Source organism: Parasteatoda tepidariorum, chromosome X1, assembly GCF_043381705.1.
Source record: "Parasteatoda tepidariorum isolate YZ-2023 chromosome X1, CAS_Ptep_4.0, whole genome shotgun sequence".
Taxonomy (NCBI): Eukaryota; Metazoa; Arthropoda; class Arachnida; order Araneae; family Theridiidae; genus Parasteatoda; species Parasteatoda tepidariorum.
The window spans coordinates 70,896,186-70,922,644 of NC_092214.1; the positions used below are offsets into that span (position 1 = coordinate 70,896,186).

Sequence of the window (26,459 nt, forward strand, 5' to 3'; positions counted from 1 at the left end):
AACGTTTTCTTTTAGAGCTAGACAGAAACTAACGTATTTCCTTCTCCTATGACTCTCCTCACGCTAATGGTGAAAGCAAGCAATGTGTTGCCATGGGCGATCGCAAAGTTCGAATGCGCCATCTGGGGAGAGACCGGTTTCATGCCTTTAGCCCTACTCCTTTCCCTCTCCTTCTCGTTTCAGTTGTATAGGAATGTACGACGATATTTTCCCTGTTCGTAATATTTTTCCTTCTTATTTAATAAAAATATTTTTTAAAATTTCGATGATACTTTTTTTTAGAACTATGTTTAATACAGTCTGTCTTCAGTTCGATATAGTTCTCCAACTTAAAAGATTTTAATCTATATGAAAATCAAGAGAGAAATTAACGTTCTTCCTTCCTCTATGACTCTCCACACGCTAATTGGGAAAGCATGCGAAGTGTTGCCATAGGTAGAGAGCTCTGCTCTAAGCCACCTGCAGCCCATTCCGCTGTAGCCATTCTGCTTTACACCTGTAGCTTATTTCCATCAACAGTACTGTGTGAGATTACCTGAGACGCGTTTGCGAACATTTACAAACTACGTGTAAGGGAGCTTTCACACTGCATGTGGTTTTCCCTAGACAGCAACGTGTGCGAATGGTTAGAACTGCACGCGTATGCATGAATCGTATTGATTGACGATTACTTACAGTTAGAATGTTGAACTTGCGGTAGTTGTAGTTCATTTACGTCACACTAGAGCAGCACAATGGGCTATTGGCAACTGTCTGGGAAACATTCCTGAAGATGATCCGAAGACAAGCCACTGCAATTTTGAACCACTGCAGAGGGGATGGCACCCCCGCTTCGGTAGCCTGACTGCCTGCACTAGAAGTCGAGCATTTTATGGTAGAACAGTTTAGCAAGGACCATTACCGCACATCCTCGGTCCCTGCGCAGACTGATCCAAGTGGTCACCTACTCGCACACTGACCGCATCCAGTGTTGCTTGACTTCGGTGATCTTCGGTGCTGCATTTACCTGCGATCGTATGTAAAAAGAATGTTCCATAAGAGAGACCTTTATATGATGCGAAAAATTCATATATGCGATTTTGAAGATACAAATGAGAACAAATTAGGTTCTCGCTCACATCTATAAATACGCATGCGTGATATTTTCGTATGTAGTCAGAATGACCCTTAATCGCTTGTGCGTTGTATTAGGCATACTGGAGCATTCACATAAATGATCCTACTGCGCGTGAATGTTTTAAATTGTATGTAAGACTAAATTCTCGCCCATGGACGAATAGCTTTTATGCTCAATCGCGCATTCAATTCTTATACAGTGCGAATGCTCCATGTAATGAGTTCCTTTTGCTTGAACAATATGCGCTGACGCATTGGTGTCAAAATCTTAATTAATGTAATTTAAGTCATTTCATACTTATTTTGTGCTTTTGACAATATCAAATCTGCTTCGGGGATTTCAGAATAATTTTTTTTAACCTTAGTTAAGCTTTAAATTGACGCTATTATTTACAAGAAATAATAAATACTATTGAAGATAAATTGAAATTTCACTAAGCATGAGTTGGTGACAGCGATTGCGTAGTTTTCTTCCCGTTTTCATCTAGATTTTGAAAACAATACATTGCGAAAGTGAACTTCACAACCTTACATATTCATAACATGATTAACGTTATAAACACTAGTTTCTTTGTCACTTCGGAATGAAACTGGATGAGACTTGGGTTGGTTATATTATATAATGTTTCAATGACTTCTAAGTGTTTTTTACTAAAAACAATATTCCTTGACGAGGAAAGTAGGTATGTGTATATAATGCAAGTTCTATGTCATTCATCTTTAATGTAGTTGGATTTAAAAAGCATGTTTTTGTTTTATCATGCTTACAGAAGTGCTTTTACGTTGTCTAAATTCGTATTTTTGCTGCTATATTTACTCCATCCAAACCGAAACTGACCGTGAAGATAGTAGAGGTTGGAAATTCTATTTCTACTGATAAACAAATTCAATTATGGTTCATTTCTTGCGCGTTCAGCATGTTAAGTTTCTTATGAGATTTGTTTCAGTCATTGGAATAAAGTAACAAATCGGTTCTTATTCAACATATATTTTTTTACAGTATGATCTGTTAAATGACTAGACCTGAATTGTGTTTTGCTTGTTATTTGCCTTTTTCCTCATTAATTTTTTTTACGTTTTGAAACTTGTATAACTTATAAAATTATTGAAATGAGTTATTTAAACTGATTCATTTTGATTACATGAAAAAATAAATATTAGTGGTCTTGGAAATTCAAGGTAAGGCACAGCATATTGTTTAAAGAAACATAGAAGGAATCAAAAAAGGAATATGTACTTTCATATTAAGTTTTTTCCCACAAGACTTGGCCCAATAATTTGGTCGATGAAGTGTTGCCAAATTTCCATAATCTATGTATATACCTATGTATATACCATATGTATATTCCATAATCCATGTATGTACCTAGTTTTTTAAAAGAAATTTTTAGTTTATCTGTTTTAGTTTTCATTTTAAGCTCTACATAACATTGTTTTTCTCTGTTTATCAGTGAAGGGAAATTTTTCTTTATGTATTTCAAATATGTGACCTTATTTTGAACAAACTTAAAACAAAGAGTTCTTTTTAGTAAATAGAAACTTAATAGATAGCTAAACTATTCAGAATGTGTAAGAATCAGAGAATTCCTGATTCGTGAGTGGTGAAAATCTCAGTTTTTAATACTATCCCATTTTCTGAAAAATTTGCTGCACCTTAGTCAAAACAAAAAATTATTGCAACTGACGCCTACAAAAAATGATAATGTTAGAGGGAGATAAAATTATATTAGTTGTCCATAAAAGATCATCAATTTCAATAAATTAAAGAAGATAAAGTAAAAAATGCAAGAGAAGAATATAAAATATTTTATTTAATTGCTCTAACTTTTTATTATTTATAACTGAAATTCTCAGTGTTTCATATTAATGTGTTTACTGAATAAAATTGTTGTGACATTATAAAAATTCCTTAAAAATAACATTTCTATAGGATAGAAAAAAATTCTGAAATGAAATGAAATATTAGGTATCAGAATTTCTGTTTTGATTAAAATATTAAAGATAGGATAAATAATAAGAAAAAAAATAAGTTTCTTATAAGAAAAGTTTTTAGAGGAACAGAAAAAAATAAATCGTCATTTATTCTTAAAACAAAACTTTATTCCTGAAAATCTCATTTTCATACATTATTGCAATTTTAGGAAAAATGACAGTACAAGATGAATGCCTGTCAGAAACACAATTAAAAAAAAATGTAGCAGCATAATCATCGAAAATCCATTAATGAAAAAAAGAAAAGGATAAATTGTACTTAAATCTGAAACAATACTTAAAAGTTGAGAATCTAATTTTTTTTCTTCAAAATAACTTTTTTTCACAAAGAAGTAAAGAGAAAATCTTACAGAAACAATCTTTTAAAATATGGAGCCGTAATGAAAAGACTGATTAAAAAAAGTTCTGAATTTTCATTACAAAATTTTGCCCGGAAAATCTCAACTTTTCATGTTACTGCTCTTTTAGGATGAATTAGGATTCAAAATAAGCAGTTGTTAGTTTTAATTTGCACTAAAAGCTTTAAATTTGACTCGTGGAAAATTTTCCCCTTTCATTATTTTTTACACCCAATTTTTAAAATAATTTTGCTATCACGATTAAACTTTTGACCGAGCTATGATGGATGAGATATGAGTCGTAATTTTTTATGTCTAAACTTAAAAATAACTTTGCTTCAACTAGAGAACTTCTGGCCAAGCTATATGACAAACAAGAAGTTAAGAATATCAAATCACATGTTAAGAGTATTGATGGGTATCCAAACTGGAAAACGAAGACTAACACTTGAGTATTTTCCTTTGTATGATGCTTTTGACCCAGAAATCAGTATTTCTTATATCTTTAATCTAAAATAGAATTAATGTGTGATTCGTATTTGCTCACTTCAAAAATCATTTGTCGTGATTCGTCTCCTTGTAATTTAAGAGTCGTCACACATCACAATTTGTATTCCCGAGATTTAAAATTCAGACATCGCAATTCATATTCACGCAATTTAAGGATCACACATTGGGTTTTGTTTTCATGCTGTTAAAAAAATTGCACATCACGATTCATTTTCAGGCTATTTAATTGTCGCGCATTGGGTTTCGTATTCACACTGTTTAAAAATCGCATATCGAGATTCATAATCACGCTATTTTAAAATTATGAAGGCTAAGTTAGCTGAATTCACTAAGACTGAAAAAAGATTAACTGGAGAAAAAAATGATTCCCGTTGTTTGCTAAGAAAGGATAATCATAATTAAAACTAGTTATTTCAAAAAGTTGGAAGAACATAAAAGTTGCTCAAATGATAGTTTATGCTTCAAATGAAAGTATAATTACTGCCTCTAAAAAACTTTTAACTATTTGTCATGATAAAGCTAAAATAAAAAAATATTTACATTTTAATTTTGATATAATAAATGTATTTAAAATAATAGTTAATCATATCTTTCCCCTTATTAATCAAGCTATTCCCTTTATCAAGTAAATGTTAAAAGTTAATTTTAGTTGTTATATTTTTCAAGTTGGAGAGTATTCATGTGTTTTGCATCATGCAAATATTTTTTAATTTTTATATATATTCAGAAAGAGTAAATTATTCAAAATCTGCATCCTTAAAGTTGGAGAAAATTTTGTTCTTAAATTTTATTTAAAAATATAGGTATAGGTGTTGGTGTATGCATTTTCAGAATATTATTTAGAAACCATTTTTTAGTACTATGATTTAAAAAAAGTATAAATATAGTGGTTAAAATTGTAATTTTAAAATTATGCCTAGATGAACCGTTTTGGCAACTTAGAAAAAATATTTAGGGGGCATTGGCACCCGACTATCACATTCAAATTTCTATCCCTGAAAAAAAGGAATGAAAAAATAAATAAATTAAGTATGAAAAATAAGTATCAGAAATAAAAAAAAATTTTTTAATCATTATATAAATCTCAAGTTTTTATTTAAGTATTTTTGGGAAAAAGTGATAACAGTAAAAATCTATCAGAAACACTATTAAAAAATATTATCCTATATGATAAAAATAGCAAATCCCACTGATAAAAATAGCAGTTAAAAAAATCCAAATCCTTATTCTTAATCTAAAGTTCTAACACTGAAAATCTTAGAAGTTTTGATAGAATGACTATAAAGGAAAAAAAAAGTATGAAAACTCCCTATTAATAAAGGCTGCATCATAACAAATTTGAAAGAAAAAACATTTTATGGAAAACTGACAGTAAAAAAAGTAACAAAAATGTTCTTCAAAAAGCATCACTTGTATTTTAGGCCATTCTCCAACTTTTAAGAGGTTACCAAACTTACAATTAACTATATATTTTTTGAAAATTGAATACAAGTTTTTAATTGAACTTAAAAACATGCTCCTATTGAGCAATTTAATATTTGTTTTTAAAAAACTAATCCCCATGGCTCATCTAGGCTCATGAGTAAGTTTTCGCCCAGGGTCACAATATCGTTAAATTAATTTCTGATCACGTTTTACTATATAAGAAACACTTGACTGACTATAAGTCAAAATAAAGCTTTTAAGAATGAAGCTTTTAAATTAATTTACATATTAAAACTAAAATTTCATAAAGATATGATGAGTCAATATAGAAATTAATCACTGTAAGGATGAATTCAAATCATCAAAACCATTTTATTGAACTTTAGAAATGCTTTAGTGTTCTTAAAAACTTCTTTCTTTCCAGTAATTTGTATTTAAAATACTTTTCAGTTTTGAATTTTAAAAAAAAATTCTCATAATGAATAAATCTTTTTTGAGAATTAAAGTTCAACTTAATTATAATTGATTGATATAATAATTTGTAAAATCTTGTTTCGTTGTTTTTTATATCTTAGCAAGGATAAAAATATATATGTATATATATATATATACACACACACACACACACACACACACACATATNTATATATATATATATATATAATACACACACATATGTACTGATGTCAAAAGTTAAGCATAATTTTACTCGTATGTCCATTGTAAATATATCTTTAACTTTTGCACACCAGAGTATATATGGCTTTATGAAACGTCCTGCAAAATATAAGTGAAATAATTTTAAATTATATTTTTAAGTAATTTAAAGTGGTTTTCATGATGACCCATTTTAATACAAATGTCTGCACATGCCTATGAATGTAAGACCAAATTTTATGTGAGAATTTTTTTTTTTAGAGAAATGAAATAATTTATCATTGTAAAAATAAAACAATATTTTGTAGTTTATAGGAGAAATACTCTTTATATATAGACTAAGAAACTAAGTTATGCACTAACTCTGAAAATATCGAATAATTAATAACATTCTTTTTATTAATTAATAATACAAAAGAAATCTACTCTAGTTTTAATGGGTAGGATAATTTTTTCTAATTTAAATTTAGTGTTGGGAGGGTTTCTTGTTTCCCCTCTTCCTAAATGCAAATGTGATAAGTATCAAGAAAATAAACCTCTGAAAACAAGTTTGGGCAAGACTTACTTAAAAATGACAACTGGAAATTTTTGAATTAGATATTATATTGGATTTATATTTGTATGCATCAGCACAAGTAGTGTTACTTCTTTATGGTTAAATGTGTAGTGTATCACTATTAAAATTAACAACATAAGGAATTCATCTTTGAGGTAAAATCTTTGAAGTATTTTTCAAAAAGACCAATAGTTAAATTTTTTATGAAAAAGATGGAGTTTTAAGTGAGTTTTGTTCTCCTTCTCTAATCTATATTTTTATTGTGTGAGTGTGTATGTAACATTAAGAAATTCAATCTTTTACCCAATTATTAAATTATTTTCATTATCCAATATTTATTATTTAGCCATAAATTTTTTTAAATCTTATTTATTTAGCTTGAAAGCATGGAGAAATATGCAATAGATATTGATAAAGTTCTTGATGAGTTTGAGGAAAATGAGGGTAAGTTAAAGCTTGCTGTATTTTTTATTGTTTATTGTATAAAAAATGGCATTTGAGTAAGATTGCACTTGTCTCAGAATATGGTAGAGCACAAAAAATTTTTTATAGTTTTTTTTGGTCAAAAATTTTGTCAACTAGAGCTTCTGAAATTCTATAATCGTATTTATTGTTTTTATTTTTCTCTCATAAGGTGAAAAATATGATTTGTTTTAAATAAATTAATTTAAATTACAAAATTATGTAAAATATTTTTGATATCAGTTTTTAATTTTGTTTCTTCTCGACTTGCGACTAATAATACCTCTCCTCCAATAAGTTTAATTTAGCTTTTAAGTTTGACAAGACTCAAAGTACAGTTTTCACAAAGATTAATTGTAAATTTCTTCGAAAGCTATTGGGTTAAAATATGCATATCTTTAGATTTCGTTTTACTTGTATTTAAATTCTCATATTTTTATTTAAATTGATCAAATTCCTGTCACAGAATTTTTTCTGGCCTTTTTTGACAAACCTCTACAGCACACATATTGACACAAATGCGCGATTTGAATATCTTGTGTTGTAATAATATCAAATGAAAAATACTGGAATTTAAAATTTTTTTTTGAAATTAGTACAATAACTAATGGAAAGTTAAAAAACTCAGTTGAATCGTCGCATTAAAAGTGTAATCAAATGCACAATTTGAATCTCACATGTCGTAATTAAATTGTTTTTAAAACATCAAGATTTGTTTAAATAAAAAACGTGAAAATTTGTAGCAGTAACTGTGGAAATAACAATTGAAACACTGCATGGATTTACAATGATATCAATGCAAATTGAGCTTGTCAAAAAGTGATTACCTAAATACATTATTCAAATTTTGCATGTCGCTTCGGAATAATATCGGTGTTTTGAAAAACTCACTAGAATATCAATAGCAATAACTGAAAAATCAAAAACATCAGAATTTCAAAAACAGAGTGAAAATTCATAGCATTTCTTCCTCATGAGCATATCTTCCCCTTCAAATACACAAGAAAAGTAATCTTTTGAAAACTACTTTGCAAAAAAAAAAAAGTTTTGAAAAATTCTGCTGAAAAGAAAACTAAAAATTTTTGTTTCCCAAATTAAAAAGCTTTCTGCAAGAAAAGCTCCATAATATTTTGTGACAATGTTGCTGTGTCACAGCAATTTTGCCGCAAGGATTAAAACAGAGAAAAAGAATGTTTTCCACAAAAGATTTGCTGATCTTCGAATAATAGTGCTTTTTAATTTTTAAAAGTGCTTCATAAGTCTGTTACTTTAAAATATTTTTTAGTGATATTTATTTTTATCATGTTAATTTTTTCAATAAAGCTATATCAAAACACGAAGCTGTATGAAGTTTAAATATCCTATTTGAACTTCAAATTATTCTCTAAATTTAATTTTTTCTTCACCACTAATTTTTTTTATTTCAAGGAATAATTGTTGCATTAAATCAGTGGTATTATTTTCCTCTAGCTCATCCTGAATCTGAAATAAATCCTGATATAAATATTTTTACCATAGAAGTTTTCTTTCACTTTTAATGTTTCATAACTGTATCCAATTTTAAAATTTTTTCACTTGTAAATACTGATACCGTTTTGTGGCATAATATCAGTTATGACACTAGCCTCTGTTTGTAGAAATTGTTAAAATACTAATAGTTGATTCTAACATAGCATAGTTTCATAGCATAGCATAGCATAACATTCTAGCATAGTTTTTCATTTTGCTCCTATTCATAGGAAGAAACTTAAATTTCTTTATCTCGACAAATGATTGTATTTTTTCCCCAGTGTATTTAAATTCACTGAATTGAATTAAACCAATGCCTTCTAGACAAGTAAGGCATTGTTTCTTATGTACTTTTTTATTTATTTAAATCCAATAAAACAAAATCAAGTTGAGAGAACTAATAATTTGGAAGAACATGGGGTTTATCTATTGAAATTATAACTTTTGATTTATATCCATCTATAGATAAAACCCTTTAAGTTTCAAAACTATAAATTTTGTTTATTTAATTTTTATTTTAATGGATTTATAATAAAAAAATACTTAAAAAACAATGTCTTACTTATCTATATAGCAGTGTCAGACATAAATAGGTATATTTACAAAATTGTTCTTTTTATGCATGAAACTCAACTTTTTATTTATTTCTATAGATTTGAAGTTTGATCTCATTCTTTTCGGGGTAAAAATTATACATTAGAAACAATATGTTAGGTGTTTTAGTAATAATTTAGGGAACTTGTGTATTATCCCATCGACCATTTTCACCCAGTCTGCGTCTTAGTCATTTAGGTATCTTCCAAATTTATATTTACTTAATAATTGATTATAAAGAAATACGCAACTACGAATTATAACTTGTGGCATGCAATAAAATGAGAAAATATATAGTTTTGAACCACACCCAAATTCATTTTCCGATTTGGTGAAACTAGTTGACAACACCTAAGTACCTAATTTAGTTTCCCCCCCCCCCGCCCCGGAATGTGTAAAGGGCATTTTTCTCTTTATATTCAAGCTTATTCTGTGAAAATTCCCTATGTGATTTGGAAAAAAATATAATATATTTGAAATCAGTTCACTCAACAATATAAAAGCCAGCCATAACTGCCTCACTCTTAAATAATTTTTCATCACTCAAATATCGCAGGTTTCTGTAATCACATTGGAGAATCCCAATCTCATTTAATGGAAAATACAGGAGTTGTGCAACTGTGATTATATCTTGTGTTTGTACCTTTAGAATATTTTAGTTTAATAATAGTGTTAAAATTTTATTTAATCTTATTTATTTTTAATTGTTATTTTTATACTTATATTATTTATTATATATTATATTTTGACTTAAGTCTGGCATTTTTTTTATTTCAGCTCTGGAAACAAATATCATTAAGTCTGTTGTATCTTCAACCAGAGAAAACTTAAAGAATTATAATGAGATATCACAGAGTGTGGAGAAATCACATGCCATCTCTAGAACTGATGATGCTTTATTACCTTTTTCTATAAATTCAGATTCTTGTTTTGATAATCAATTGAGTCAGATTTCAGATGACTGTATTGATAAACAAAATAAAAATCTCAAATTTCTCTTAGACAGTTCAACTTTATCTAACTCTAATGTGGGAGAACCTCTTGAAGATAAAACTTTGGAACTATGTTATAATTGTACATCCAATGATAAAGAAGATGTGTCTAATTTTGCTTACAACAAGGACTCTAAGCTTTTAAATTTTGATATATTTTACAAGCCTGTTGATTCCAGCAATTTTAGTAATCATGTAATTTCTACTGATAGTTATCCATCCATTGTTAATTCTGTTGCATGTGTGGAGAATGAATGTAATTTAGAAGATGAAGTGCTTTGCGTGTCTGTAGAGGAAATTTCCCCTAAATTAAATAATATATCCCAACCTGAATTTGAACAAAGTGAATTTACTGTTACAAATATTACTCATAGATCTGAATCTAAGATGTTGGCTGAGTCTGTGAAGATTAATGATCTGAATGACAGAAGTTACTCTCTAAATTCTGAGAGTAGACAAAATATAATGCAGTCTGAGCTTGAGGTAGAAAAATGTTTTGCTAGTGATATGTTTCTTGAATGTTCTGAAAAAGACTATTTTTCTTCTAATTCCAAAGAACCTGAAGGCTCAATTGAGACTGCAGTTCAAGAGATTTCTTTGAATTCTAAAGAGGAGACTCTAGAAATGAATAAAGAAAATTCTCAAAGTGAAGTTACTTCCAAATTTATGACTCAGTTAAGTGTAAATGATTCTTTAGAATGTTCAAGTTCCACACCATTTATTACAAGTAATGGTAATTTGGAAGAAAACATAATTAAGGCTGAAAATGATATCTCTGAACCTAAAATATCTATTGTTACGGATAGTTTCGAATGCTTGGCTGATATAACATCAATGAATGAATCTATGTCTTCTTTAATGAATGATGAGAAAGTTAAAGTTGAAATTTTGAAGGAAGATGAATGTGTTCCTAATTGTTCTGATATGAGTGAGGCTATTGATAAAAATGTTATTCCTACTGGACACAGTGCTAGTAATATTCTCTCTGACTTAAATCTTGTAAATCAAAGTTGCGATTCACATACAGAGAGTTTTGTTCAAGATTATTTGGTTCCTGTTACAAAGTTTGATGAAAAAGAATCACTAATGTCTGGTGAACAAAAAGATCTTGAAGAGGCTGTTTCTTTGAAAGATACTTCATATGTTCCTAAAACTGAACCCTGGAAAATGTGTGAAATTGAACATGTTTATGATTCTCCCAATATTAGTCAGGATGATGATTCTGGTGTTAGTTCTCAAGAAGATATAAGTGGTAATAGCCCCTCAGAAGTACCTGACAATCAGTCTTCTAGCTCATCAAATGCTGTACAGTTTGGCTGTAATCAAACAGTCTTATCCGATAATGAATCCATTAAGAATTGTCAAGATAAGACTTCCTTAAAGGGCTCTGTGTCCTCCCTTCAAAACAACAAATGTGAAGAAAATAAAAGTTTTGATTTAAATGAAATCAGTCATATACCATCAAATGGAACCTTAAATAGTGAAGAAGAAATAAGCTTCACTGGAGCAAGACCTAAAATGGATCTTCCAGTTTTAAATAATGTAAATGAAGAAAAGTTTTCTAGTGAAGATGCTCTATCAGCTTGTGATGGACCCACTGTTGATAATGATGTACTTAATCAAGGCATTATCAATGAACTTGAGATTAGTATCTCTGCTTGTTTAGAAAATGAGCTAGATTTAGTGTCTCAATCTATTATTTTAGAATCAAATTCTGTTTCTTCGGATGCATTAGTTCAGAAAGAGGACGATGTTGATTTAGAGGAAAATATTGCTTTAAAAACTGATAGTGATATAAAAGTTGATGAACTTTCACTTCGTTTACAACGTCCAACTTCTCTTAATCTTCCTTCTCTTCAACTTTCTGCAGCAGAAGTAATTGTGGAAGAAGATTTGTGCTTGGACCATGAAAATTCTGATCAACTTGTTGAAAATGGTTCTCCTGTTACGCCAATAGATGAATTAACTTCAGAAGGTATGTCTACATCTATCTCTTAATTTAAATACTCTCATGACAAGAATTTTAATTTTTTCCATTTATTTTATTCAGTTCCATGTGTAAAACAGCAGCAACAAATTGGGTTTATTAGACCCTACTGGATTCCTGATTCAGAGGCCGCTAATTGCATGCATTGTGCAATGAAATTTACTGTAATTAGACGAAGACATCATTGTCGAGCTTGTGGAAAGGTATGTCACAATAACATGCTAAAGGAAAAGTTCATTTATACTTTATAATGTCATATGTTTCTAGCAGTGATCAACCATGAGGTGAATTTCTTTCTAAATGTTATTGTTAAATTGTATTCAAATAGATATTTCCTAATAAATATTTTTTTTTCACTTTTCACAAGTTAATATCTTGAAAACATTTTATGATTGTATAATTTGTGGAAAGTTATGTGCTTGTTAAAAAAATTTAAAATTTTTAGGGGCAAGTCATTGGTAGTGTTGTCATGAGGGATGGTGGGTATATGTCCTTGTCTATAATTTGTAATCTCTAAAAGTTAACTTAAATATTTTAGACAAATAGAGAACATTCTCATAAATCTTCAATTTAAATTCAGATTATAAATAATTTAATAGATATTAAATATAAGAAAATAAAAAAGAATAAATGTGAAAATTTAATATAATAAAATGTTATACTAACAAATGGATTCGTCATTATTATCTTTAAAGAAGGGTTTTAAAAATCTGAAGAATTCTATTAAGATATGTTTTTGATAAATTTTTGGGCAAGAAATTGGTATCAGCTGCTCTCTTCAGTTTGGACTACTTTCACTTGTATAGGTTAAAATTGCTGTTATGTAAAAAAAAAAACAGAAAATAAATAACATAAAAAAAGTATCACGTTTTATTTCAAATTATATGATACATTTTGACTAAAATGTTGCCAGTCTAATTATTGAATTAGGTCAAATTTTCCACTTAGTGATCAAGTAATTTTAACCAATGAGATTCCCTATTTTGAATGTAAATATCATTAAGTTAGGAACAATATAAAATTTAATGGCACAAATATTGATCTTGTGTCTTTAAATTTCATATTGAATCGAATATTAGCCATATGGCACAACAAGAAGTCGGTGGTTCTTTGAGCAGGGTTTATTCTGGCCCTTAAAAGAGGCGGGGCACTTGAAATTAAGAAGGGCACTATATCCTAAAAAAAAGCAACTATGAGCTAAAAAGGGCTTTGTATTTCACAAAAAATTACGTAGTTCTTAAGATATCTATTATATTCTTAATTGTTTTCACTCATTCAAAATTCTTAATTATATTAACTCATACTTATTCTTATAACTATGAGTTGTTATATATTATCAGTCTAAATATTGATTTTAATTCTTTTATGTCACAATTTAGGTAGATTTTTTAGATTTAAGTGAAATTAAAGTGATCACCAAGTGACCTGATCTAAATTAAAAAATTTTCTTGTTTGGCTCTCAATATTTGTTATTACTTATATGCAGGGGAACAGAATATCTGATTGCATTAATGAATTTTTTGGGGAAATCCTAGCAACCATGGGGGAAATATTTGATCTAATCTATAAAATTTTTTGTTAACAAATTTGTGACTTAGCAAAATTTTTCCTTTTTAAAAAAACATTATACGTCAATTTGTGTATTTATTTGTTTGAATTCCTTAATTTTTTTTAAGTGGGACCTTAAATTTAATAAAATACATTATTATGGTTAAATTGTATTTTAATTTCTATTATTTTATCACACATATGCTCATTTTGTCAAGAATTATGTAAAATCAAATGAATTTTTTTCTGATAGAAATTTTATTTTTCAAAAATATTTACAAAAATTATTGTGCTAAAAAAAAAAAAAAAATACTAAAATTTTTGGGGAAATTTTGATTTAAAAAGAAACATTTATAAGAAACATAAGGCTCTGAAATTTTAAATTAGTTAATAATTTTTTTAGTCAACCAATTCAAGGGTTTAATTAAATTACTTTCAATATTCAGTACAGCTATTAGAATAAGTTTTCTAACTAAATGATAATTTATTATGTTATAGTAGTTTTAGTACATGTACATTTTACTCTATACAGCTTTGCATCAATTGAAAAAATAGTATGAATTTCTGTCCTATTCTTACAAAACCTGAAAAATGAACTCAGAGTGCAGGAACTTCAAAACTATTTTTTTTCTTGTAATCGCATGCTTCGGGGAAAGGATGAGTTAAAATGGAAGTAAATGAAAATTGATTTTACATATGATAAATGAGATTATTGTTCAGCGTTTTTCATAAGCTGATTGTTTTTGTATTTTTATTTTCAGTAATTTAACAAATTAATGGATTGGATAAATTGCAATTTTACACATTTTTATGTATAATTTAATATTTTCTACACCAAATTTTTTTTTTTTTTACAGTAATTGTCAAAGCAAAAGGAGTTTAGTGTGAAAGTAATTCGAAATTATGATTGATCACTTGTAATTTTACATGTATGTTTATTTATAAATACTTATTTAAAATAGGTTATAATTATCCTTGTAGTAAAATTTTAGATTTATGACAATTGTCAAGAACTATGTCAAAAGGAGTTTTGACATGATGGATAAAACCATGGTTGAAACAGATACAACAGTGTCAATTGTCAAAAACTTGTCAACCCTGAGGGGTAAAACATTCCTTACACCATGCCTTTGTTACATTCTTGCGACCTGTTACTTACCTGCATTGCATGTGTTTTTCAATTGCATTCTTAAAATATAAAAGTAGATTGCCGTGGGAGATAAAAAGGAAAATGATGGTAATGAAGTTCTCGAGAATTAATTCAACAAAATAAAGTTTCAATTTCAGGAGAAAGAAAAGGAGAAAAAATTACTAGATAGGTTTTTGCTTTAAATAAACTGCCCATACGAAAATGTAAAGTTTAAAATCATAAACGCTATGACGTATCTCTGAAAAATTATGGTAACAATATCTGTGTGTGCAGAAAGCCTTTGGCATCAGCAGCCTATACAGCTGCGTCTTTTGTTGATAGATTTAGTGTTATTACTATATGTGCATATTAAAATAGGATATTAATTATAAAATTTAACATTTGTCACAAAAACAAGTTATTTTTATTAGGAGTATGTAGAAATCGTTTAAAGATTTAATTTATAATTTTTTTTTAGGTTTTATGCTCACGATGTTGTAACCAGCGAGCACATTTGGCTTACATGAATAAAGAAGACAGAATATGTCAACCATGTGCTGAAATTTTGACATCTGGATATAATAATATGGGTAATTTTTAAGATAATTTTTTGTGAAATTTCAAGAAGTTTTTGCCAATGTTTTATGTTAATTTTATATGAATATATGTAATGTAGCAATGCAGGGAATGTTTTTGTTGATCTTAGCCATGAATGAAAGAGAGAAAAAAATCATCACGTCTGAAACCATGTATCAAAAATTTATTTTGCGTATTGATATTTTAGGTAGAACATTGCATGCACTGATGAAAATTAAATATAGTTTTTCAATGTACTTAACATTTGTGAGAAAGAAAATGTCTTGAAAAAATACCTATTACTGTTAAGAATTCAAAATATTTTAAAAACAGCTTTATTAACTGAAATTAACTACATTCTTAAATTTGCTTCAATTATTGACCAATACTGTATAATTATACTACAAGTACCTCTATGGTTCTAAAGTAGCTTTAAATTAGACAGTTTAATAATAAACAAATAACTTTAAACATTTTATTGATCATCTACACCTTTCCTCTCATTTATGCCATCATTTCCTTATATAGCAACGCAAGATGGTTTTGTTTTCTGTAAGCAAGCAAAATTTCATTTTTGAGTTTGATTAGTAGTGTTAAAATTCGTTATAATAAAGAATAAAATGACACAGTTTTTAAAATTTCATTAGAACCATTTTTTTAAGAATTACTTTTGTTCTGAAAACTTAAGTCTTTTCTGCAGAAATATTTATGAAATTTAAATTTCCAAAAATTGCATCATTTTCATGCATATAAGGTTATTTTCTGAAAAAAATAGATTTGTAAGATAGGACGTTGTTCGTTTGGATAGCAAAAATATGATACATTGAAACTAAATATAACTAAGTCTCAAATATCTTATATAGTATAGTTTCAGTTTGAAAACTATAGTATAGTATATCAAAATCTCAAGATTGGTTAATCTCAAGGTGTTATTTTCACGTGTCATTACCACTCAATTTTCTTTTTGGAATATTTATATTTTTATCCTGCTTGCATATTTTATTAAAATATTGTAGGTATCAAGCAAACTAAAGCCTGTAAAATCTGTTTATATTGAGATTTAATGAAAATTATGTAATTGTGTAAAAATTTGAAGTGGGGGTAAGGCATAGTGATTGATCAGGGAATGATTACAGTACAGTAGTTTTTCAAAAGTTCTAATTGATTTTTTGTTCAAAAATTTTTTTTTTAAAAAAATAATTTTTGTTTATGAACTTCTGAATATTCCGATTAATTGAGATTTACAAGTAGTCGGACTTGTATTTACTGTATTTTTTAAATCAACAATAATTTATTTAAACAGTAGAATAAGATGAAATTCATTAATAATATTTGGTTAATAAATGAACTAATATCAATGAACTAATATTAATGAATAATTTACTTACGTCTATTTTGATTCACACAAAGTATGTTTTTGTTCTTTATAAAATAAAATTATTTCAAAATTTGTTCTTGTGTCTCATTCCTTTCCAAAAATATTTAAAAAAAAACAATTTATTTATTCAAATGCTTGATTGAGATAGAAAATTTTGCTATTTTTTCTTTTTTGAAATTGGATGGAGCTGGATTAGAAATGTCTTGCTTGCCAATGAACTCTAAACAAGAGGCTAAGTTCAAAAACATACTTCATTTTACATGCAAATTGTATTAAAATCTTTGAAGACAGTGCATTTTTAACTTATTTTTTCTTTGAAATTTACGCTGGCTCTGGAAATGCCTATATATTTTGTTATAGGTTTGTTACATCTTTTCTTTTTTCTCATCTTGTTTTTCCAGTTGTTCAGAATGATCAAATACCAGTTTCTCCAGATTCAGTGTCTAATTCAAGTGGAAGTAGTCCAAACTTAACAGATTTGGTTCAAACTTCTTCTAAACCTGGAGACAAAACAATATGGAGACCTCATCCCAATAATCCTGATGATTATTGTTCAACAATTCCACCACTTCAACAAATGGAATTATCTGGGCCAAATCCACCCCCAACTGTAATGGTCCCCATAGGAGTTTTGAAACGAGGTGTGTCTTTATTTTATAATAGATTATTTTATCATTTATTATAGTGTAAATGCATTGATTTATAAAAATATTAAATAAATTTATTTTTACTTTCTTATTATGGAGTATATAGTGTTGGTCTAAAAAAAGTTGATTTTTTAGCATATTCTTAACAGTTTTAAATCTAAAAATTTTAAATTTCTAAATTTTATCAAATTTAGAAAAGTCTTGTACTTAAAATTCGATTTCCCAGGATTTATTCAACCAATTTTACTCAAATTTTTGTATTTTGCCTTATAAAATGCATTCTTGAAAATTATATAAAAATTGTATACTTTACAATTCAAAATAGAATTTTCGACTAGTATGAAATACAGACGTGCCAACCCTCCGGCTTTTGGCCGGAGACTCCGGGTTTTTGAAAGTTATTTCCTCCTCCGGGATTTTCTCGAAAATCTCCGCTTTTATCACGCTGAACGAAATTTTCTTCCATATCCGTCTCAATTGCGTCACCACTCTGGCCACGCCCAGCTCTGACGCAATTCAGAGCTGGGCGTGGCCTGAGTGGTGACGTTCATCGGCCAATCAAGAGCGCTATTTCACCTTTCCTTTCTGCGTCTGCTATTAGTAGAATAAGTGCTGAGTCAGGCTGCTCTTTGTGAAAACTGCTTTGCGATTGGCTGCTTTTGGAAGCAAGAGAGTTCGCTGTATACACTGAGAAATTATTTTCGGATCTCTTTCGTTGTACTGTGAAGTGAAGAGAAGTCAATATCAGCAACTTGGAATCGGAGTTTGTTTTTATGCACGAGCGTTGATTTTTATGACTTCTTAAGTCAGTTTTCTGCGTGGATATATATTATGGCGGCGAAAAAAGTTAATAAGAAGTATTTAACTTCTTTTAACCAATCGTATTCGGAAGAATTTCCAGGAATCATTCCTTCTAAAAAAGGATCAAATTATGCCTTCTGCACGTTTTGTTCAGTGGATTTTTCAATAATGCATAAAGGCAAAGGCGACATATCCGCTCATGTTTCGAGACAGAAACATGTCGATAATCAGAGGATACGCACAGAGAATAAAAAAATTGATTTTTCTGTGAAAAAAAATGATAATTCTGCAATCCGCGCAGAGGCGCTCTTCACATCATTTATTGTGGAACATAATATTCCCATCAATGTTGCCGACCATGTTGGTCCCCTAATGCGGAATATGTTCCCAGACAGCAAGATTGCCAAGGAGTATAGCTGTGCGAGAACAAAAACAACAGCGATTGTTGGAGAAATGGCAAGATCCAACAAATTGGAAATTACTAATCTGCTAAAAAGCAACGTGTTTTCCATTTCTACTGATGGAAGCAACAAGGGTGACAGCAAATTGTTTCCAATTGTTGCTACTTTCTATGATGAGAAGAAAACACTGATTGACTCATGTTTGATATCTGTGCCTGCTTTGGAGGGAGATGCCACTGGTGTAAATATATCTAAACTCATTTTAGATACTTTGACTTCTAATGAAATACCTTTAGCAAATTGCTTAGCTTTAGGTGTGGATAATGCTCCTGTGATGACAGGGAAAAAAAATGGAGTGGCAGGAATGCTTACTAAAGACATTCCAGACTTATTTGTGCAAGGATGCTTATGCCATCTTTTAAATTTGGCAGCTGAAAAAGGGGCAAAGTGCTTGCCAATAAATATCGAAGAATATATTGTGGATATATTTTTTTATTTGGAAAAAAGTGTTAAGCGCAAGGAGCGTCTTAAGAAATTCCAAGAATTACATAGTACGGAGGTACGTAAAATATTGAAACATGTAGGTACTCGATGGTTATCTGTTGGACGTTGTCTGTCCAGAGTTTTACAGCAATGGGAGCCGCTAACTTCTTTTTTTAAAGAAGAAGTGAAGAGCACTCCAAGTGTTGCCCTTCCCAATTATGTCATTCCAAAGAAGAAGAGTAACCTCTCTCACAATGAAGCAAGAAAGATAATAAAAAAAAGAGAAGATGACAACGTTATGCCTCCTCCATCAAAAAAACCAAAGGTAGAGGACTTTTCAGCAAAGAATGAAATTCTTTCCAGAGAAGAAAGAATCTTCATGTTTTTGTCTTCAGACCTAAATAAAGCCTTTGTACACTTCTTGCTATTTATAGTTCCTCTATTTGAAAACCTAAATTTGCAATTGCAGAGTAACATTCCCAAAATTCATGTCATGGGGCAGTTAATGAATAACCTTTTCAAGGATATTTTATCTAAATTTATGCTACCCAATATAGTAAAAAGTCAATCCAAAAGCTCTTTATTGGATGTCAACTTTTATCTTCGAGAGAACCAGAAAGATGATTGTGACCTAGTAATTGGACATTCCACTTTAACTATTGTTGAGACTTTGAAAGGAAAAGACAAAGATTCTTTTTATTGCGATGTTAGGAAATATTTTGTAAAGGTTTGTGACTACATGCGACAAAAATTTCCTTATAATGATGAGGTCGTTATTAATGCAGAAGTTGCAAATCTAGACAATGTGGAAACTACATCTTTTTCCAGCATTAGATTTTTTATTAATAGATTTCCTCAGTTGTTGCAAATCTTAGGGGGTGATAAAGATTCAGTGTTGGACAGTTTGCAGTCCCAATTTAGCTCTTTGCAACTAGAATCTATTGATTGTGTTCAGTCTGAAGAGCGGATGGATTCTAAATGGGCAAAATTATCTGTTGTATTTGAAAATAAATATGCTATGTTGTCTAAATTTATGCTATCAATTTTGGCAATTCCCCATAGCAATGCTGAGTGTGAGCGCATTTTCAGTTTAGTAACCAAAGCTCACACACAGTTTAGATCTTCAATGTCAGTAAAAAACTTGGAAAACTTAATCACTGTTAAATCTAGAATTTCTGAACCCTGTTATAAGCAGAAGTTTGATGATGAATTTTTTAAAAGAGCTAAAACAGCCATTGTCAATCATAATAATAATTAAAATTTTTTTTATTAGTTTTCATTTTATAATTCCTTAAAAATTTTGATCTTTAATCTAATATATTTTTAATTAAAAATGAAGTTTCTAATTTTTCATTTAAAGAAAGGTATTGATTTAGTTTCCTAAACTTTTATTTATTATATTTTTTAAAAATAACAGGTAGTTTAGGCCATTTATTTATTTATTTATAAATAAATGATCACTAGCTTGAATCAATTTATGGTTAACTAAGCGAATTTTCTTGTTGTTGTTACTATTTAATTTTGACAATTATTTGTTATTAATATTGACAGTTGTTTAATTTTGATATATAATTTTAACAATATGAATGACTATTTGAATTATTAATTATGTACTAAATAAAGTCTCCCTTAAGACAAAAGTGTTGTTTTTAAAATTTATGTGTCTTATTTTGCATGTTTAACTCTTGCGTGATCATTTTTCTCTTCCTTACAAAAGCCTCCTCTTTTTTCATTTTCCCAGGTTGGCACGTCTGGAAATAATATAATATAAAAATGATAGGTTTTTACTAAAAGTTGTGTTTTGCATGAAATTATCTTTGGATAAAAAAAAATTTACAGTTGTGTGCAAAACTTTTTCAATTCGCTTAAAAAGTTCTCAAGGTATGGCAAAATAAGCAGAAAGTAAAATTAACATTAAGGGGTTCAAACTTTAGACCGCTCTCCTGACCAAATCACTGGAATTATATTTCCCGAATTGCGGCTACTCCTTATATTTTGGGATCAGAAATCCGAATCCGTCAGCAAAAAAAAAGGTATGTTTATTCAGAGAAAATATGTTTTTCTATCTGATTTAAAAAATTAAAATATTGTCTGTACTAATTGATTGGGATATTTGAAGTCACCCCCTCAGAGAATTGATATTGAGTCCTAGAATGTGAAGATCCAATCATTAGATCAAACGTTGTTCAGAGTGGCTAATTTCTTTTTTTTGCATGGTACCACATCATAATATATGTAATAGTACTTTGAAAGAAACAGGTTTCTGTTGAGTAACATTATTTCAAATTATGTCGATTTGAAATGACATTTTCAATTAATGTAGTATTTAACGAAGTAAGTAAGTTAATTGACATTTTTCTTTTTTGCAATTGTAGCTAATAGCATTCTTTAGTTCAGGGATGCATAACCTTTTTTGATAGTCTGTACAAAAAATGAAAGAAATCATGTTTGAAGTTAATCCTTTTTGGTTACTGTATTTTACATTAGCAGCAGCTATTTATTTTTATTAATTTTTTTTGCTCATAGTTTATTTTTTGACTGTGTGTAAAATCAATTGAATATGTTTTATGATGTATGCTACTTATTTTAAATGCGTCTTGTTTAGGCAATAAACGTCGCAGAGAGCCGAAACAAGTTATATTTTCAGATGGTATAAGACCTGGTGGTGATTTAACAGATTTAACAGAACCATTAGAAACTGTTCCAGTTTACAGACGTTCAGGACGCAAAAGAATGGATAAAATAGTTTCTGGTTAGTATACATCATTTGAAAGTAGAATAAATTGAGAAGAGTAATTTTCTATCGGAAATGATAATTTTCCAACTTTACTTTTTTTAAAAATTTGATTTTAAGTTACTTATAATTTTTCTTTCCTATATTTAAACTAAAAAAGAAAAAAAAATGTGAGCATTGTAGCATCCAAGGTTTAATAGCAAGAAAGATATTATTGCTTATATTATTTATCTTTGTTTCAATCATCTGAACATTTTTCTATGAATCTCAAATTTCTAATATATTTCACTTATGGCTGACATACTGAATGTAAATTTTTATTTAAATCTCTGTTTTGATGACTATCTAAACATTATAATTTGCTTCTTAATTTTCAGATGATTCTATTGAAGCTGATTCTCCTTCTCTAAAGGCTCAACAGAAGTCTAGTCAGAAAAGATTTTTGGTATCTGATGGTGAAGGAACATTGCCACCAATTGTGCTACAATTAGGTACATTTCTGAAGTTTAACTGAGTGATTTTCTTTAAACGTTAATGTTTGCCTAAAACAATTGGGAAAAATATTTAGCAATTTTTCATGGTATGAATATAATGTTTAAAAAGAAAGCACACAAAGTAAAGAATAGATAGTTCGAAGTTTTCGTGTTTAATTATAAAATTATTCTTTTACCTAATACAATGAAACTTAATAAACTTATTGTTAATATATTTTTTTTATATGTAGTTGTATTAAATTTTTGTTATTTATGTTAAAGCAAAAAAATTATTAAACAAAAATGGTTTAATCCTAATAAATATTAAACATTTTACTAAAACCTAATTTTAAAAATGATTTCAATTTAAAAAATTACGAAGTTAATATTTTTGTTTATGTTTGAATTGTTTTTTTTTATTATTTTGATTTTTTTTATTTATATTTATTGTAATTTGATAGTACATGGAATGATATTGATACTTTTGTTTCTTGTAAATTAAATTAACATAATCCTTAGAATTGATCTTTTGAAAATAGCATATTTGAATTTTATCAGATTAAAATAATTTTGCTTCGTAAATGTTCTTAAGAGACATTATTAAATATTTTTAATTCCATGTTCTAATTTGTATTTTTGTTACCTTTAATTGCTGGGTTATTTTTTTGTGGTTTGTTTAATAATTCAGTTCTTTTCTGTTGCTTTTGTTTAATTTGGCTTATTAAAAAATATGCAAAGCATTGCTTCGATAAAACAATATTATTTTTAAGGAAGAATTTTACACTCATTTTGATCTTTTTGACTATATTGAGTAATAAAGTATTAACCTGTATAAATCATTGGAAGTGTTCGGTAGAAGTCATGAAAAATCATGCATTGAAAAACTCTAGATTTAGCAGATACTCAGTTTATGCTATTTCTAATAAATATGTGATTTTATAATTTTATTTATATTTTCTTTCAGGCCATGAAAAGGATGAAAATGTTAATTGGAACTATGTTTTTCAATTAATGCAAGGTAATATATGTTCTTATTTTCATTAAGCTGGTAAGAAAATAGGTAACATTAAAGTCATGTTTTTCTAAAATTGGCAATGGTAAAAACATTTTGAAACAGGTTTTTTTCCAGTACATGTTATTTATTAAAGAAAGAACAATATTAATTATTATGTTGAAAAAGTTGTCTTTGTTGAGCTTTATTGAATAGCCCTTCAATAAATTATTGGTTCATATGAAAATTTTTCTTTCAAGTGTGTAATCTTCACGTGATTCAGTTGCTAATTGCTAAGTAATTCGTAACTATATATATATATATACAGGGTGATTCATGAAAGATGGGCAAAATTTTAGGAAGTGATAATACACACCCAAGCAAACAATTTTTGTCAAAGAATGCATGGTCAAAAACAAAACGCGAAGCTGTTAGAGGGCGTCAAAAGTTATGTTCTTATATGAGGCAAAAACATACAGAACTATGGAGTTAAGTTATAAAAGCAAATTTAATGGCATGTGATTACAATAAGGGTTCAAAACAGTGGCCGGCAGCAGCTGTGCACGCAGTACAATGGCGAAAAAAAGATTGGCAAACATTTTGAAACGCACCAGGCATATCACGAACTTCAATATATCTGAAGAGAACACATATCCAATATAGCTTCTTCCACCATTCCGCCTGTCCTTACACGACCTGCATCTGACAGGGCTGAAAGAAAGGATACAGCCTCACACAACTCTCGATGCAAGCGCTGAAATGTTTTACGGTTGGGCAACTGCCTGTTGGGAAATCGTTCTCTGTACTACCGTTGAGCTTCTAAGCTATTTCCATTCGCAGCTCCATAAAAAAAATGCATATCGGCTTTTTCCTTATTAAAAAATATCTTCAGATGCGTTACTACCGCCATTGACAATGCACTCTTGAATCAGCAGCTTTTATGTATGAATCGTGACGAAAATTTGCATATGAGCTCTTCTTTCCATAACATGCAAATAATAACTTGCAACAGGAATGGAGCTTTCACGTTTGCATGAAACCAACTTTCCAACTTTCACCCTGTGTATATATATACACAGAATATATATATGAATCACCCTGTGTGTATATATATACACAGGGTGATTCATAAAAGATGGACAAAATTTAAGGAAGTGATAGTACACACCCAAGCAAGCAATTTTCATCAAAGAACGCAGGGTTGAAAACAAAGCACAAAGGTGCTGGTGCATTTGGAAAGTTGTTTCATGCAAACGTGAAAATATATATATATATANTATATATATATATATATATATATATATAAAAGTTTATGGGATATAATATTTTCTTAAAAATATCTTCTTAAATATTAAGCTATTTTCACTCAGTTTGGGCAGTATTGATTTAAATGACATTTCTGAATAATTTTTACTTACTGAAAGAATGTTAAGATACTGATGCTTAAGAAACAACTTTTATAAACTTTCATATATTACCAGATATAAATATTTCAATGATGTTACAGTAGTTCATATATATATTTTTTAATGTAACTTTAATATCTCTAGTATTTACACTAATATCAAAATATTTTATTTTGTTTTTAAAAAAATTGAATGGGATTTTTTTTTTTTGAATTGTAATTGCTAACCACAAAATTTGTTATTCTTTGTTGAAACATGGCGCTCCCCCTCCTCGATCGAAAATTGGGCAAAACATTGCCGTAATTTGTCATTTTAGTTGCCAAAGTTATGAAATGAAATGTCAAATATATGATAAATAAATTTAAAATTGTTTGAAAAATACTATTCAATGTTTACATGTATAACAATTTATCATACTTATAGTAATTAGTTATGTTAATTAATTATTTATTTTTGCATGTTACTGTGTATTTAAATAAACTAAAAATGTAACTAGGTTTATCAAAATATAACAATAAAAAATAAATTTTGAAGCAGAATATAAAAAAGCATTATATAAAAGAGCAGAATATAAAATGTTGCTAAGCTGGAGTATTGATTTTTGCAAAATCATCGTCAAGTTCTATGAAAACCCTTTTAGTACAAAAATACTGACTTTAACTTTTAAGGGTATTTTTTTATAATGAAAAAGTGTTCATCTTACTTAAATTGCTGAATTTCATGTTTATTTTTGTCTGAATATTGCACTTAAAATTCACTTTTTAACTAAGCATAGCTTTTATAAAAGTTGTTTATTTATAAAAAAACTTTAAATCTGTGTAACCTATCTATTTTGATATGTGTACATTAGATTTAATTAACACATTTCTTTTGTCTAGATGAAGAGCAGAAGGCCGTAAAGTTTATTCTTTTGAAAAATTTACATATCCTCGTAAAATTAACTAAATGTAAGTATAATTAAATTAAGATAAATGTTTATGATTTTTTATTTTTTTATAATCTAATGTTGAAATTATTTTAGTGGACTGCTGTTATGGAAAAGAGTGTTGGTGTTTTACTAGCTGTGGATTTTGTTCAGTTGGACAAGATGAAGTTATGATTATCTTAGAGAGAATTCCTGAGGAAACTTCTATCCCTAGAGATATATTTAAATTTTTTACGCTTGTTTATGATAATGCATGTAAAGGTAATAAAAAATGCTGTTTTTTTTACAAAAAATTTAATTTCCATGATTTCTTTAAAATTTGTAATTTTTTATTTTTAGGGACCACAGTTGAAGATTTAGGTCATGTTATTTTCCCTGAAAAAATATTAGATAGTACGGATCACCGAGGATTTCTCTTTGTCCGTCCAACTTTTCAGTGTCTAAGTAAATTGACTGTCCCATCGGCTCCTTATTTAATTGCCATTCTTATTCATAAGTGGGAAGTCCCATGGGCTAAAGTTTTTCCTTTAAGATTGATGCTACGATTGGGTGCAGAATGTAGATGTAAGTCCCAACTATACAAACTATTTTTGTGAAATGTAACCATTTTATGTTTTTCTGATGAAAGATTTATTTCTTATCTAGACTATCCCTGCTCATTAGTGAGTGTTCGCAATAGAAAACCGGTATTCTTTGAAATTGGACAAACTATAATGAGTGTTTTAGCAGTAAGTGTTTCTATGTTTTAATTACATATCTTGCAAAATCCTGTTAATTCAACGTAATTGTCATTGTTTGCTATCAATTATGTCACCAAAAAATCACATTT

At 28.6% G+C, this 26,459-nt stretch overlaps 1 protein-coding gene across 1 annotated transcript in view; it reads left to right on the plus strand.

Annotated features, from left to right (window-relative positions):
- The first annotated feature begins 1,548 nt into the window (after positions 1-1,548).
- LOC107455454 (Smad anchor for receptor activation) overlaps positions 1,549-26,459 on the plus strand; it is a 46,915-nt gene continuing 22,004 nt past the window's right edge. Inside the window, exons 1-13 of the mRNA XM_043040685.2 lie at positions 1,549-1,799; positions 6,972-7,038; positions 9,937-12,126; positions 12,202-12,341; positions 15,294-15,405; positions 17,171-17,410; positions 21,707-21,853; positions 22,213-22,326; positions 23,273-23,326; positions 25,584-25,652; positions 25,727-25,891; positions 25,970-26,194; positions 26,276-26,358. Coding sequence (XP_042896619.1) covers positions 6,981-7,038; positions 9,937-12,126; positions 12,202-12,341; positions 15,294-15,405; positions 17,171-17,410; positions 21,707-21,853; positions 22,213-22,326; positions 23,273-23,326; positions 25,584-25,652; positions 25,727-25,891; positions 25,970-26,194; positions 26,276-26,358 — 3,597 coding nt within the window. The 5' untranslated portion in view covers positions 1,549-1,799; positions 6,972-6,980. The remainder of the gene's footprint in view (positions 1,800-6,971; positions 7,039-9,936; positions 12,127-12,201; positions 12,342-15,293; positions 15,406-17,170; positions 17,411-21,706; positions 21,854-22,212; positions 22,327-23,272; positions 23,327-25,583; positions 25,653-25,726; positions 25,892-25,969; positions 26,195-26,275; positions 26,359-26,459) is intronic.